This window comes from Triplophysa rosa, linkage group LG19, assembly GCF_024868665.1.
Source record: "Triplophysa rosa linkage group LG19, Trosa_1v2, whole genome shotgun sequence".
In the NCBI taxonomy this organism is placed as follows: Eukaryota; Metazoa; Chordata; class Actinopteri; order Cypriniformes; family Nemacheilidae; genus Triplophysa; species Triplophysa rosa.
This window is the reverse complement of record NC_079908.1, coordinates 20,079,053-20,095,335: the sequence shown is the minus strand read 5'-3', so window position 1 is coordinate 20,095,335 and position 16,283 is coordinate 20,079,053. Positions and strand designations below refer to the sequence as shown.

Sequence of the window (16,283 nt, the reverse complement as noted above, 5' to 3'; positions counted from 1 at the left end):
CAAACCATATCTTAATTTCTTTTAAAAGGCTAAAACAACATTCAAACCAAATTTCTGGAAGGCAACAATAATAAAGCGTGCGCCCTCTAGTGTACAAAGAACACAATCCCAATGTTAAATTAATTGCCAATATTTACAAACAATCATAGCACTTCTGCGACAGACGCACATCCTTCTCATAGATAAGCGAATCTTTCTTTAATTCTGTTTGATATTATGGAGTTAATTCGTACAAAGTTAAACAGGCCTATAGGCCTACTGTATTCTTGATATTAATATACTGAACTTGAAACAATATTAGTATTCTTTCCTTTCAAGTTTTGTATCATTTGGTAAGGACTTACGTCTTTACAAATATAATCTTTCGCCTCAGGCCCAAGAATGAATGTATTAGTTCAGCATCATGCGCGTGTATTGTGTAATAATTAGCATGATCAGCTTTATTTAAAGTCGATGGGAATACGTGGAATGCTTTATTGGGGCTGTGGTATTGATTAGTCTTTCTAAACGGTCTTTTAACTGCAAGGGCTCACGGCCAGCACGTGAACATAAATTATACAGCTTCCAAAAACGTCTAGCCTCGAACCAGCGACAAAAAAGCCAAAATGACCTTCTATTAAGCACCACGTCCATATGCAATCACAGTCTTGAACAACAGTCCCTTATTCTTGCATTACAATTTGTGTAGCGATGGCTGAAAGCCTGATACCCGCATGGCTCTGCAGTTTACTCCGATTGGTGCTGATGAGAGGGAGTGGAGCGCGTCACCGACCGCGCGCACTCCGCAGCCGAGAGACGCGCATTTCTAAAGCAGTGTCACGTCCTTACACGTTATTCATAGGACTGAGAGATATCATTCACATCCAAATTCGATATTCGTCGTAATGGACGGTAATGATTTCAATTTAATGAATGAATGCATGGCCAGATTGCTCAAACGCAACAGTAAAGCGAAACCCAGCTGCTATGGAGACTGACCGCGCATCCGTGCGAACGGACACAACGATGCGCTTCAGACGGTAAACAATCACGGGTGTGCCTGAATGTGTCTTCTTTAAGACAACCTGACTTTTAAAGGATGGGGTACGCGGACCCGACATCCAGTAGAGATTTGCTGGGAAACAGATCTCTTTGTTTTATTTTCATATGTGCTTTTGGACTGGTTACCTTATTCCAGCAAATCCTCTATGGCAAGAATTACATCAAAAGGTAAGATTATCGATTTTATAGCTATAATGCATGCTTCAAAAAGAATACAAGAATTTTTTATGAAGGCTTATATATAATGCAAAATGTGTGCTGTAAATGAAATTGTGTTGGCATGACAAAAGCAATTATTTGATTTGATTATTTGCTTGCAAAACCTCTTTTAACCATTAAATCATGCCATACACAGTCTATTGACCGACTGTCTATGCAGCGAGATGCCTGAGTCTTGGTTTTATTCTGTTTTCTGTCTATTCAGTTTTTTTTTCTATCTTCAGAACAGCTCATACATCTTGCCTAAAACCTATGTGACAGCACATATATGGCTTTAAAAGCCCTTATGTCCATGATTTGAAAAGATGAATATGAATACATTGCAATGTGACGTAGCCTCTGATTTTGTATGTGCCTAGATTCAAGCACTATTGATGAAATATGCATCACGATGTTTCATAAGACCCAGATCTTTTTGGGCCACTTAAATAGAAATGACATCATACTAGGCATAAGTCCCCGGAAGGTGAATCATGTGGGTTTTTTTGGAACGGGGATATGCATTGCGAGGGTGTTGGCGTGCTTGCGTGTGTTTTTTTGTCTATGTAAAATGGCGTCTCTCGTAAGAGGCGCCCCAGCGTATTATGGTTCCTGCGACCTAGCAGATGCCCATATGCTGAATTAAGCTTTTTCACACTCCCACCTGAACCCCCCTTTCCTCTGCGTCCACTCAGGATTCATGACATCAGAGGCTGATGGCCACAGATTGCATGAATACCGTCCTGTATCTCACTATCTATTCCGCAGTGGTTTTGGTTTGTAGTTTAACATTTAAAGTGACACATTAGACTGATGAACTCATAAAGAAGCAGTGAGAGGAAATTGCGTTTGCAATCCAGTCTTCTTCTGTAATGTGATATACGTGATACAAATGTTGTTCAGGGATGAATTAGATGAGGATACAGGACAGGCGGTTGGAGGGGATAAGCTGAAAGACAAGAGGAATGTGCAAATGATTACATTTGAATGAAAGATTATGTGCGCTGCTCATTCACCTGAAATGTGCGTTAAGAAAGCGAACAGGATCTGATTCTGTTGAACACGCGTGCTCAAATACGTTGACAAATGCTTGTATTAATAATGCATTTACAGAACTGAACGAAACACACGCTACTCAATTCCCCTTAAATGCTCCTGCCATGTAGGCTAAATTATGACTTTGAATAATTAAAAACACTTTATGGAAAATTGGCCCTCTGGTTTCAGTTAATCTTTCGTAAACGTGTCATGCAGTGCAGTGGACAGCAGATAGAAAATGAATAAATATCACATATAATTATGCAATCAGCCGCGTTCGGGACATGTATCATGTAAAATGAGGTCATTTTATTGTGGTTAATTTAGGGTTCCAGTTACAGCGGGGCTTGATTGAGGACCAGTCTCTGCGCCCTTGCGCCAGGCTTTAAATTTCCTGTTGGGTCTGGAGATATTGATTCTGTAAGTGGCTGCTCAATGCAGAAAAAGTATTGACACGTGGTTACATCTTCAGCGGTGACCTCTTCTTTATCTGCTCGGCTGCAGAAGAGCATCTGTTCTTCATACTGTATCTCTCTCGATTTCATTCTCTTTGCACAGCTGAGTTTGCGTTTCTTGTATTGGTCAATGTACACAGAAGGTTAAAAAAAAGCTGATGTCAATGACCGGATGCTTTGAACCCGTAAGAAATGGCCTGGCGTGTGCTTTAGGAGTGTAGTTGGATTCGACTGCAGGTTTCAACGTGAATCAAAATGAACCCTTTATACTTTCTTAATGCACATTTATTTGCACTGTTCATTGGTGTGCATTATTCCAAAAAATGTCAAACGTTTGTGTGCATAATCTTTCATCTATATGTAATAATGCTCTTGCTCTTAAACCTTTTAATTTTCAGTGTGTCACAGGTTGGGTGCTTAAGGAAAATAATGTTAAAGATGGGGTAACACACGCAGTTTCTGCAAATCTCATATTAATCTTGAGGACCTATGCAGTAGTATTGCATACTTTGTATCGTCGAAGAGTGTTTAGTTTCATCAAATTTATAAAAGAGAGATACAGCTGTACGATTATTTCCGGAAAAAGACGAGCTGCGGGAGGCATGCAGGGGGTACAGCACGAGCACACACATCAATACATCATCGCATTATCCCTTTTGTGTTGTTTACATTATGCACGTACGCACCGATTGCCAACAAAACACAGACATATGACTTAGTTTGACTTACCGCGTGCGGTTCATGTCCGGCATCTTTGAGCACTGGGACCGCGCCATCTTTCAGTTTCAAATGATCTGCAAATCGTTATATCCAGCGTTTATATAACATCCATCACCCAAATGCAGTGAGCAAACAAACACACCTCAACTTCCGTCAACCGAGTGAAGCGGCATTGATGGGCGTGCTCTTTCTCACGCTGGCTGGTTGATGCGTGGGCACGCTCTTTCTCTCACGCTAGCGTGTGGGCGTGATCTTTTCGCTCGGTGGATGACGCGTGCCCTGCTTTTCTGGGAGAATGGCCTATAAAAGGAATAGGATCCCTGTTACGAAACAGACATCCAGACTTATGAAAAACTTTCCGAAACAAGTTGGAGTGCTGAGGAAGTGTATCGAGCACAGAAATAATACGTCATACATCCAACTCGTTTTTTAACAAGTTGACCATGTTAAGCATGAGAAGCCAGCACGTTTAACAGTGTAAAGAAGTCAGAATGCATGAAATAGCATGTTAGCCCATCTTTAATCAATTGGAAAATTGTTGTTTCAATAGAATTTAATGTATGGTTGTGTTTCAGAAGGACAGTAGTCAATTTACTCAAATTCACATTTAGATCAGGCAATATTGTGATATGAACACATACTTTGAGTACAGTAATTTAATTAGGAATACCAAACCAATGTCAGTGAATGAGTTTTTTTTTTGAGTATTTAAAGGAATAGTTGACCTTCAAAATGCAAAAATCATCATTTACTCACCCTGTTGTCATTTTAAACCTGTGTGGTTTTCATTCTTCTGCAAAACACAAAAGAAGATATTTTGAAAAATGTTGGTAACAGAAAAACATTGGTCCCCATTGACTTCTATTGTATGGATACAAAACCAATGCAAGTCGATGGGGACCAACGGTTTTTCGTTAACAACATTTTTCAAAATATCTTCTTTTGTGTTTTGCAGAAGAAAGAAAGTCATACAGGTTTGAAATGACAAGAGGGCGTGTATTTAAGACTAAAAAATGCTTCTGGAATAATGACAGAATTTTAACCATTTATTTAAAGCAGCCAGTGTTGGGTGTAACTAGTTACCAAGTAATTAGTTACTGTAATTTAATTACTTTCCCCTTGAAAAAGTAAAGTAAGGGATTACTCTTATTTTTTCTATAATTTAATTACAGTTACTTCTGATGTAATTAAACTAAATACTTTGTGTAACGTGTGTGTGCAGAAGAGGAATTGACATCAAAATTCAAAGTCTGACTTTAAAATCCGTGATTTAATGTATAATTCTCACATTTGTAATTAATAACAATACTTTATGTAGTTTTATATTATTTATTTGAATGAATTAAAAGAGCCATTTCATGTCTATCCTTGAATCAATTCTAATCAAGGTAGATATAGAATATAGAAAGTAATTAGTAATAAGTAATTAAATACTTTTTGAAGAGAGTAACTTGTACAGTAATCTAATTACATTATCGAATGTGTAATTAGTAACTAGTAATTAATTACTTTTTCAGAGTAATTTACCCAACACTGAAAGCCGCAATGTTTTACATCCCAAACACCTGTTAATAATAATCTGGATTATTGCTTATGTTCTAATCCAGCACATGTCCAGTCTGTATTTTGGATTATTCCAGTGTTTTAATCCATGAAGTATTTAAGACTAAAATAAACAGCAGTATTAAATATAAAAAACATGCCAAATAAATCCATCGCTCTTTAAAACCTGATTTATTTACACGCCATCAGATCAAATGTTTCTAATATTTTTTGTAACGGGTGACGGGGAAAAGGGCTGATGTGTTTTATGTATTCAGTTTCTCTACATCTGCGGTGAGGATTACTGGTTTCTAGCAGCATTTGCGAGTTGCTTTTTGCCATTCAGACATTCTGAATTGTGATTTTGGTGCCAGTGCCCAGGTAGACAAAAGATGATGCGTTTCTGTAAATACAGTTTAAAATGGATTTTGACTCTTTCTGTCATTCAACCACCAACGGTTTCATCACATACAACAAATACAAATCTGTGTGTGTTTGACATTTGCTGGCATGAACGAGTGAATGAAACTTTAAACGTCCTGCCTCATTTTCTCACTAGTGGGCAACAATTTAACCGCCTCAAAGGACAGGAGGTGGGCAACTGGAGCGGTCTCATTAGTTACACCGATGATGGAGGGATGAAGCCGGCCAGAAATGGAAGGAAAAGGTACAAAACCGCACAGAAACCTCTCAACTACACAACTAACACTCTAGAGAGAGAGTGGGAGAGAGAGAGAGAATGTCACATAGTGAATGATAACTCAGCCGCTTGCATGTCTAGAGACACATCCAATCTCATCAGCCAATCAGACAGCAGAAATGACCAGCTGTGGCAATTTAAACCCACCTACTAGCATCAGAGCCAATCAGATTGCCAGGATTACTGAGGGTGTTGTTTTAAAATAGAGCAACGGTGACCGCCCACTTTGCGGTCTGGTCAGGGTTCCAGACGTGTTCGTTCCCATTCATTTTCTCCAACGGCGTCTTAAAGAAAAAATTAAAACAAGAAATAATTTGTTGTACAGTATATATTTTTGTCGGTATATATTTTTGTCAGTACAGTAAAACCGGTTTAAATACCGAAATTGTTTGAGATTAATTTAATACATCAAAAGTAAGAGGGCAAATTGAGCCCATTGCATTATGGGATACGGTATTCTGTGCAGTGTGCTACATTTTTTCTATTGCAGCATGAAATTTATGAGCATTCAAAACAATTTTGTATACTGAACAAAAGAAAGCTATTGACAATAAATCATTGTTTTTTTAAAGTACGAATCTGTGAATAGTATTTAGTATATTCAAACATGCTTACATTTCTGTATCCCTTACAAAAATAAGTTACTTCTCCTCATTTTGTTAAGTACACTTAAGTAAAGTTCAGGTATATTTTTATTAGTATACTTTTTGAGTGTACTAATATTTGTGTACTGATAGTATACCTGTGTAATTTTGGACTATTTTAATACTTCTTGGGACTAATTTGGCTGACTTTTTAGTTTGAAAAGTTGCACTTTTAAGAATACTCAAAGAAGCACAAGTTAACTTTGATTACAACTAAATTTTCATTCGTACTGCGACTATACAAGTGAACGCATAGAGTTGATATTTACGTAACTAGTTCAATATCTGTAGCACATTTTGTTGTTGTTTATGAATGTACCCTTAGTACATTTAGTAAAATTTCGTCGTTTTTGTACTGCAAGTATACTTTCAGTACACATTTTACTTTAGTGTACGTTTTTATTAAATGAGTTTAACAATATACCACTATGTTTTTATTTAGGTGTTCATTTTTATGCTTTAACTGTATTTGTAGATTTGAAGCCTATAGGCCAAAATACTTTTCTGTTAGTATACGTAAAGTATACTTACGTTTTATTAAATGTAGATTTAGAAAGTATATTTTCGTATTTGCAGTTTAAAAGAAGTATACCAATAGTACACTAAAATAAACTTTTTTTTGTATGGGAGGGCACGATTTTCATGTCCAAGCTGATGGTAGTGCAGGTCTACAGAGGAGGATCTTAATGCGTGTTTAAGCATGGAAACGAATGGGATTAATGGCGTACGGAACCCTTCTGTTGCGGTTTTTCAGTACTGGTCCAGCAGTTGAAGGGTCGTTTAAAACAATTATCTTATCTCTAACTTCACTTAACTTGTATGCATCTTGACAGATGTGTCCGTCAGAATTTTCACCACTCAGAGGCCCTGAGCTCCGTAGCTTTCACGCCCTGCCTAGCCGATATTCAGAAGAAAAAAAAAGAGCAGAGAAGGTAGGCCACACTGATGGCATTTCTAGTTCACTTCCTTATCAACCTTATGCCCCCCCCTCCCCGAGGACGTCTCTTTCGTCTTTTCCATCTGATCTGAGAGGGTCCGATTGCTTATGCTCTCAGTGCACCTCTGGTCCGTTCGTGCATGTTGTCTGCAACTTTCCATCTGCTACTGACCTTTGACCCCATCAACCCCGCTCCCTGAAGTCGGGAATTTGTTTGTTTCTTTGGATGTCATGGCTCCTTGCTACTGTTTCTATGTATCCCATCATGCATCTTTTAAAGCCCCCACCTGTGTGTGTGTGTGTGTGTGTGCACGCAAACAGTTAATGTAATAGATTGTGTGTGTGAGTGTGTGTCATGTGATCTCAACACACCTCTTCCCGCTTGCACATTGCTGCCTTTGACGCGACGAGAAGATTTTATTTTGCCTTTTTTCTTTTCATCAAAGTGAAGTCAAAGATGTTCGTGGTCGGTCTGATCACACATACAGGGGCCGTTCATGATTACCCAGTGTGCACCTCTCCAGGCTACAGTACAGTCACATGTCACAATGTCACTTCAGTCTGAGATGTATGGAATCGCTAATGCGTTTTGTCTTTCTCTCATGTCTTGCCATTTCATGTTTGCTTGTTTCTTTTTTTGTTGTCATCGCTGTTCATTTGATCATTTTGTTCCCATCAATCAGCGTAACTGCAGCACTGTCCAATAAAAAATAAATGGATGTAAAAAGGGTTGGGTAACGTTAAGACACAAAACCTAGATGATGTGATGTAATGATAGTATTTGATAGTTAATATTAAAAAACAATGTGGCATGAAAAGATCACAATAGGAAAGCTTTATATCCCCCATCAGCGTGATGTTAGACATATGGAGGCTGCTGAACTTGGCTTTAGCAGATGCTGTTAGCAGCCATTTTGGCTCTGATTTCATTTCCAGTATCAGTAAGTGATCTGCAGTAGCAGGCCAACCTTCATTATAGTCCATTTAAAGCCCATTAAAATAGAAACGTGAAGCACTGAGGATGTTTATTGGTTGACGTTTTGCCCGAGGAAACACTCAAAATGGGAATTAGAGCCATATTAAAGAAATGTCCTCCTCTACTAGCTGATTACAGCCTAATGCATTCTCATATATCGCAGTTTATTCATTTACGTTATTGCGTTTCCATCATTTTAATGCTTGTTTTTGTATTTTTGTTTCACAACCAAGGTGAGGACACATTTATCTGTTTAAACCCTGTTGCCTCTTGTCGTTGCGGTGAAACCGCTTCCTTTTATTTTCTCCCCAGACCGTTTGAACTAGCTTGGAGAGATTTTTAAATGTGTCTATGCCAAGAGATAAAGCTCCTTGTAATGATACTTATGATAATTCCACAATACAGTTTTGAGTCAGAGGTTTTTGAAATGATTATGTTTAATAAAGTTTCAGGAATAGCTCATCCAAAATACAAATTCTTTCATGGTTTATTTACTCGTTCTTAGGTGGAACACAAAAGAAGATATTTTGAGACATTTTTCAGTGGTTTTGTGTCCATACAATGGAAGTCAATGCGGTCCAGTGTTGTTTGGTTGCCAACTTACTTTAAAATGTCTTCTTTTGTGTTCTGCGGAAGATAGAAAGTCGTACAGGTTTGAAATGACGCGAGAGTCAATAAATGATGGATGAATATTCGTTTTTGGGTGAACTATAGTATTTCTTTGGTATTTTAGATTGTAAAAATGCAAACAGTGCCGGTCAGGATCTTCAGTGGCTAATAAAAGGTTCCTTCAGTTTTTGGGTTATCGTTCAGGTTGCAGAGAGAACATATTTGTGACTTGGTGTTTTCTGGCAGGTATCTGGAACGCTCGCAGGGCTCAATGGAGTTTAATTCCACTGCATGCAAGGAACTACGACAGGAGATCACAGATGTGAAAGTACTGACAATGTGAGTTTGTCTTTCTCTCACATATTCAACTGTGCGCGGACGTGTGAGTGAGCGTTCCAGCGGGAGTCAGATGACCCGATGAAAGTCTCCTCTCGAAGGACAAATCCGGTGAAGAACATCTATTTAAAGAAATATAATATCTGTACAAGAACAGCCTCTCTTCTGCTCTCCTTAAATCAGCCGTGTTTGCTAAAGAAGCATTCTTACTACTGCTTAATGCATACTTTGGATTAGAAACAAACCCCTAAACCCCAATCTATAGTCCCACACTGTACTACATGACCAATAACACAGATTATGTGGATTGTTAGTGAGAACGCTGTTCATCTTTTTAGTGATTGAACTTGGAGACATGTTAAGTACGTAGTAAGCAACTTTATAGCAACACGCTGAAAACCATCCAGAGCACTGTAGCAATCCCCCAGCAACCACCCAAAACCACCTCGCATCTTGACTGTGGGTTTATGTGTGTTTTTCATTCAGGATAAAGACGTCAGAATTGTTTGAGAGATGGAGGAACCTTCAGGTGTGTAAGTGGGAGCAAAACAAGGAGGAGATTGATAACTTCAAGTGAGTGCACATAGACACGACCAGTTTTTTCCTTTGTCTTAATGTAACAACATCACCTCTTTGTATAAGAAAGTAGTGATATCATATCTCTCTGTATCCAATAGGACACCGTAACAAAGTTCTGACATCATCTCTTTTGTCCAATAGGATGTCTCTGTCACGATGCTGCAATGCCCCCTCCTTTCTGTTTACCACGAAAAGAAACACTCCCTCCGGCACGAAGCTGCGATATGAGGTGGATACGAGTGGAATCTTACACATCAGCCCTGAGATTTTCAAAATGTTCCCAAATGTGAGTGAGTGCTGTTTTATGTCAACTTTAAACAACTTTTAAGTTCAATATTACTCATAACCAGGGGCGTACTGACCAGTAGGACATTCTGTCAAAGTCCAGAACGGATGGCCTACGGCTGCTACCAGGGGCGGCCCGGCCGTCTGGAGTATCGGAAATTTTCCCGGTGGGCCGCTAATGTATGGGGCCGGACAGGCGGACGTTATTAACGGGAATGCACGCACCGCGAAGGCATTAGCGAGACGGACACGTATACATGTAACGCAATGACACGTCATCATAATGCATTTGAACCTTAAAAAAATCAACAAATAAAAATAACAGAATTTACATTTTGACTCAGAATTACGCTAAAAATTCAAGTAGGAATCCTGAGCATATTCTTATAAAGCTGAAGATCAATAAAAATGGCTGGATTCATTTCTGACCAAAATCTTTTCTTGAAAGACACACCTAGCGTTACGAATCAAGCATCCTTAAGTAGCTGTATCACGGCAAGCGTTACCTAGCAACCTGCGCAGTGATCACACCCTAGACACCCTATTCCTGCAACAGTTGCTTAGCAACCGTCTCCCAGCAATCATCCGTCTCTCTAACCGCATTGAAGTCTCTCCTGTCCTGTTTCTGAAAATATTCTCTGCTCTGACTGCAGGATATGCCCTATTCCAAATCCCAGTTCAAGAAATGTGCCGTCATCGGAAAAGGAGGCATTATTAAAAACAGCAAGTGTGGACGAGAGATTGACGCAGCTGACTTTGTCTTCCGGTAAAATTATAAACTCTTGTCGGTGTTTGTAGTAGTTTATAAAAACTCTTTCTACATGTTAATTTACTCAACTCTTGTTTCTCTCTCATTGCCATCTTTTAGATGCAATATTCCACCCATCTCAGATATGTACAGTGAAGATGTGGGATCGAAAACGGATCTTGTTACCATTAATCCCAGCATCATCACAGAGAGGTATACACATTTTATTTTATTTTATTATTATTTTATTTTATTTAAAAAAAGACATTTTTAAGAACACTGGCTTCCATTAACTTTTATTGTATAAACACAAAACCACAGAGACATTTCTCAAAATATCTTCTTTTGTGTTCTGCAAAAATAGAGTCACATAGGTTTTGAACAAGATAAGAAGAGTGAATAAATGATGACAGAATTATTATTTTAGGATGAAATATCCTTTTAAGATATTTTTGCATGGTCTCATGGCAAGTAAAACAAGAACTCCTTCTCTCTTTTTCTCTGTCTCACTGTCTAGGTTCCAAAAACTAGAGAAATGGAGGAAGCCGTTTTACGATGTACTCCGGAATTACCAGAACTCTTCTGTGGTTTTGCCCGCGTTCTACAACACAAGAAACACGGACGTGTCATTACGTGTCAAATACATGCTCGATGACTTTGAGTCCACCCGGGGCGTGTTCTTCTTCCACCCACAGTACCTGCTGAACGTGCAGCGTTTCTGGGCTGTGCAGGGTGTGCGGGCCAAACGCCTCAGCAGCGGTCTGATGCTTGTTACCGCGGCGATGGAGTTATGCGAAGAGGTCCATCTCTACGGCTTCTGGGCGTTTCCCATGAACCCCTCGGGCATCTTCATTACACACCATTACTATGACAATGTCAAGCCCCGCCCCGGGTTCCACGCCATGCCGTAAGAGATCTTCAACTTTATGCACATGCATGCTCGCGGCATCGTGCACGTGCACACGAGCCCTTGTAGGTGAAACGCGCTGTCTGATTGGTCTGTTTTGTAGAGCTCGTGGCGCTATGCATCTCAACGCATCTCTGCCTCAAAGGCCAGACGTTTTACTGCGTGTTTTTACAATATTGTGTCAGGACAGAAAATGGTGTCTCATGTTTGGTGATTTTCTGTAGCGATGTTGTGTTTGTGCATCAGGTCAGATAACACATCAAAACACTCAAAAGCTTGACATGCGTTGACCAATTCATGTCTGAATGGTTTAAACATTTATGTATAAAGGCAAATGCTTGTACGTGTGTATTGCACAAGTTCAAAAATAATGTATGATTATTGGAAAAGGGAGTTGTGTTTTCATATCAAACACAGTTGTTTATGTTAAGGAATGGTTATGCGGTCTATTGGTCTTTGCCTGTTTCACTCTCTCTCTCTCTCTCCCTTGCACACGCACACGATCTTGAGGTTTTATTAAATCGACTGCTCATGTTTGTATAACACTGAAGCTTTATATACACTTCGTGTTTTCAGGTTGCCTGTATATGATATTGTGATAACTGTGTGATCTTATCACTTACAAACACTTTCCTGCTCCCACCATTGGCTGTCTTACCTGCACATGAATACAGAGTTATTCTGTTTTTAAATTTATGCTTCTTGATCTCTATTTTTCACTCTAGACAGTTATGCCAAACCAGTGAAGCCCACAAATCTGCATCTGAGCTTTTATGACCTTTTCAAAGTGTCATTTTGTTTTTAATTTTAGCTAGAAAGTGTCTCTCTCTCTCTCTCTCTCTCTCTCTCTCACACACGCATGTGCAGTGCATGTGTCAGGTTTTGAGGCAGTGGTGAATAATTCATCAGTGTCAGAGGTTAATAAGTGTTAATCAGACGAACATAGTTTGATTTCTCTGGAGTTCCTCTCCTTCACCTGCACACACAGTAAACAGAAAGGATGTTTTTGGTCATAAATGCAGAATTATAGATCATTTCCACAAATTACTGTGTTTAGCTGTTAGAACTCTACATACGTTGTACAATTCTGGTATAGAATCTGAATCTAAATAAAAACATGTTGCTTTTTACATAATGTTATGGAACTTTAGTGACCTTGACGGATGTCGTTTTGGTTCGGTTAAGCTCATTCATGTACATTCCTTGGTCATAACTGCATTAACATTTATACCAAGTTAAAGCAGTGATTAACAATTTTATTTTTTTACAGTTTTTAATCTGAGACTGAATGGTCTGTTGGAATCTGTTATGAATATTGCTCTGATATAATGCCTCATTGGCCTGTGCCCATCACTGACTGTCTTTATAACAAACATGTAAATAAAATTGTTTGGAATTTCTGCGGGGTTGCTTCCTCATCATATATTGATAATATGGTCCAGGCTACGATGCACTGTTAGACACAATGTGCAGTAAAATAAATGGTTACTACATAGCACATATACTTTAATTTAAAAATATTTTGTTTTGTAAAAAGTTTGGTATCTTTGTGAAGACTTGCCATAGACTTCTATTGTTTTTATAAGGGTCTAGTAGTATTTTCTATACCTTACCCCTAACCACATCTCTAACCAACCCCTCATAGAACATCATCTATATATGTATCATTCTAAATTATACTATGTAAATGTACCTCTTTTGATGGGACATGTGGTTTCCACCATTGAAGCTACACCTGTACACACACTGTGACAACAAGAGTGTCAGATGTAGGTGTGTTAGCTGGTCAGCTGACCTGTTTGTTATCTTTACAACAGACTGTTCAGGGAAGGGTGAATAATTTCACGTATGCAGTACCCTGACATGTCGCCCCCTGCTGGTCACTTTAATGCCAGTACAAGTGTTCAGGACTAAAGTCAAAAGCAGAACTAACAAATTAGCAAATGTTTTTGTATGAAAACATGTTCTGATAATATTCTGTCACTATTTATTCACTCTTGATCTGGAACACTCTATTCTGTCGTTGATTTCTGGGTACAGATGTATATATTGCGTAGGGTGAATTAGGGTAATCTGAGACACCTAAACTCTAGTGTGTTTATTTCCTATTCTATCAAATTTTAGTCAATAGGATTTTGACTAAAATACTGTAATTTTAGCATGGATGTCATGTGACTGAAATCACATGACTTCATGTTGAGATTGCACAGAAAGGGGTGGGGCACTTGTCAATCAAGAAGCTCCCCTCGAATTGCATGACAAAGGTCAGTGACATAGGATTCTGACTGAATTAATGTTGAGGACATAAATCTGTCAAAAAGATCTTATGAGCTTACATTCTTATTTACACACACACACACACACGCACACGCACACGCACACGCACACACACACACACACACACACACACACACACACACACACACACACACACACACAAGACACCTGAGTGAGGACACTAGATTTCCATTGTTTTTATAACAGGAAATTTATATTTTCTATCCCCTTCACTTAAAATACAGTAACTTTGACACCTGTTGATATTAGCTTTGCAGAAAAACATTATTCAATTATCACGTATGCCGTGTGTAAGGAGATTTAATAAAAACATGCATTTATTTTGTTTTTGCACGAATCATAACATTTATACTAAAAGAGCACTAAACCGTTATGTAAATTAACCACTTATTTACATATAGTAACCAAGTAAACCAACCATACTACTGTATATTTTTTTGCAGTAAAACCACTACAAATTTGCTCTAACTATGGTTCGTTTATCCATGGCATTTATAGTAACCTATGGTAATATAAATGATCAAATTGCCAAAAAATAAGTAGCCTAACTACACTTTTACTGTAACAAAACCATTTCACATGGGTAGAATGAACAAAATTCACGACACCTACACTCCTGAGATTAGTTCGCGACAGTGAACGCTGTTAAGAAATAACGCTGGAAAAACGCAACGCTTTCCAAACGTGACGCTTCCGCTATGGAAAGCCATGAGGGTCAAAAACGCGCGAATTTTTACACGTCAACAGCGCTCCAACAACGCGTTGTTTGCGCGTAGAATACGTGTTGTTTGCGCGTAGAATACGTGTAGTTTACGCGTGAAAATTTGATGCGTATTTGACGCGTAAACAACGCGTATTCTACGCGCAAACAACGCATTCTCTACGCATTGTTGACGTGTTAAAATTCGCGCGTATTTGACCCGCCTGGCTTTCCATAGACATACTCCGCCCTGCCCGTACAGGCGTGACGAGCCCAAAAGTTTACCTTGTGCTCTGTCACTCACGCTGCTGCAAGCATACGCACACCAATGAGAACTTCGAGATGGGCCTGTACGTCATTCACTGATTCCTGCTTGGTATCAAAGTAAATGGCTCTTCTCAAACGCTTAAACGAGTTTACACATTCAAAACTTGTATTAGTGTTTAGAGTTTCTTCACAAAAACATATATCAGTGACTCTATATTTAACTTCGTAGAAAACATTAGAGGTGTCGGTGATAATGAGTCATTTATTGCAGGAGTTGTTTATGACAGACAAACAGTGACAGCAGTCATTTAAAACACATTTTAAAGGATGACAGCTAAAACATGCCAACAACTCGAATAATCCACTCTACTAAACGGTAAGTATAGTAAGCACACAAAGTTTGTTTTCACTTACAGACCCTCCTACAGTAACAAGTTACGTCAGCAAGACTCGCATCTCGAAGATGATGACAAAGAATATGCCTATATTTCTTTATACTTTTATATTTCTTTTAAAAGTAATGATCAATATTAATTTAATTCATATGATAAACCATACCAGTGTAAAAATAGTGTGAAAGTTTATTATAAAAGCTTACAAACAAGGCTATGTTTACTTGAACAAACTAGCTAGAAACCATGCTGAAAAGACACCAGAAACCTTCGCAGATAGTCTTTTGGATATAATGGTAATAATGGGAATTGTATTGATTTGAATGGAAACTATAATTGTCTCCGTGGGCGTGTAACTATACTGATTATGTTTCAGGTTCTGGTGGTTGGATGTTGGTGGATGGGAACCAATAGAACACAATTAAATTATGCTGAAATAAGACCCAAAACACAATACATCAAAAAATTTTGTAGTTGTTTTAATAGTGAACAATATAGTTCATATAAACAGTGCATGTATACTTATTAGTATGTGTGTTCCCAGAGATTTGTTTGGGTTTTTTTCCAGCAGGTAATGGTCCAGCAACCACATGGAACACTTTAAATGATGAAAAATAAAATGCAAGTCGTCCGAAGTAAATTTGACTGCAACAATGTAAAAGGAATAGTACGCCCAAATACAAACATTTACTGACCCCTCGTGCCATGCATGTGAAATGTTTTGTTCGATTCAACAGAAATGAAACATTTTGCATTAAAATCCGGTCATGTCATCTTAATGGGTTATAAACTTGTTTGATATTTAGGTGAACTATTCATTTACTATTGTTGCAGTCACTTTTGTACAGACAAATACTTCACAAATTTTCTTCAGACAATTATCTAAAAAATGTTTATGAACTATTCAGTGT

The 16,283-nt window shown here is 38.4% G+C and overlaps 1 protein-coding gene across 4 annotated transcripts; it reads left to right on the top strand.

Moving 5' to 3' along the window:
- The first annotated feature begins 756 nt into the window (after window positions 1-756).
- Window positions 757-13,115, top strand: st8sia5 (ST8 alpha-N-acetyl-neuraminide alpha-2,8-sialyltransferase 5). Of its 4 annotated transcripts, XM_057360596.1 has the most exons (9): window positions 757-1,209; window positions 5,554-5,661; window positions 7,172-7,270; window positions 9,107-9,199; window positions 9,683-9,769; window positions 9,917-10,061; window positions 10,714-10,826; window positions 10,929-11,021; window positions 11,326-13,115. In XM_057360596.1, exons 1-9 carry the CDS (start codon window positions 1,079-1,081, stop codon window positions 11,717-11,719), a joined length of 1,263 nt encoding a protein of 420 aa, XP_057216579.1. In that variant the 5' UTR covers window positions 757-1,078; the 3' UTR covers window positions 11,720-13,115. The 4 variants fall into 4 exon arrangements, with proteins under 4 accessions (XP_057216579.1, XP_057216580.1, XP_057216583.1 ...); XM_057360597.1 differs by lacking the exon at window positions 7,172-7,270 and having other exon boundaries at window positions 758-1,209; XM_057360600.1 differs by lacking the exons at window positions 5,554-5,661; window positions 7,172-7,270 and having other exon boundaries at window positions 758-1,209.
- The last annotated feature ends 3,168 nt before the right edge of the window (window positions 13,116-16,283 follow it).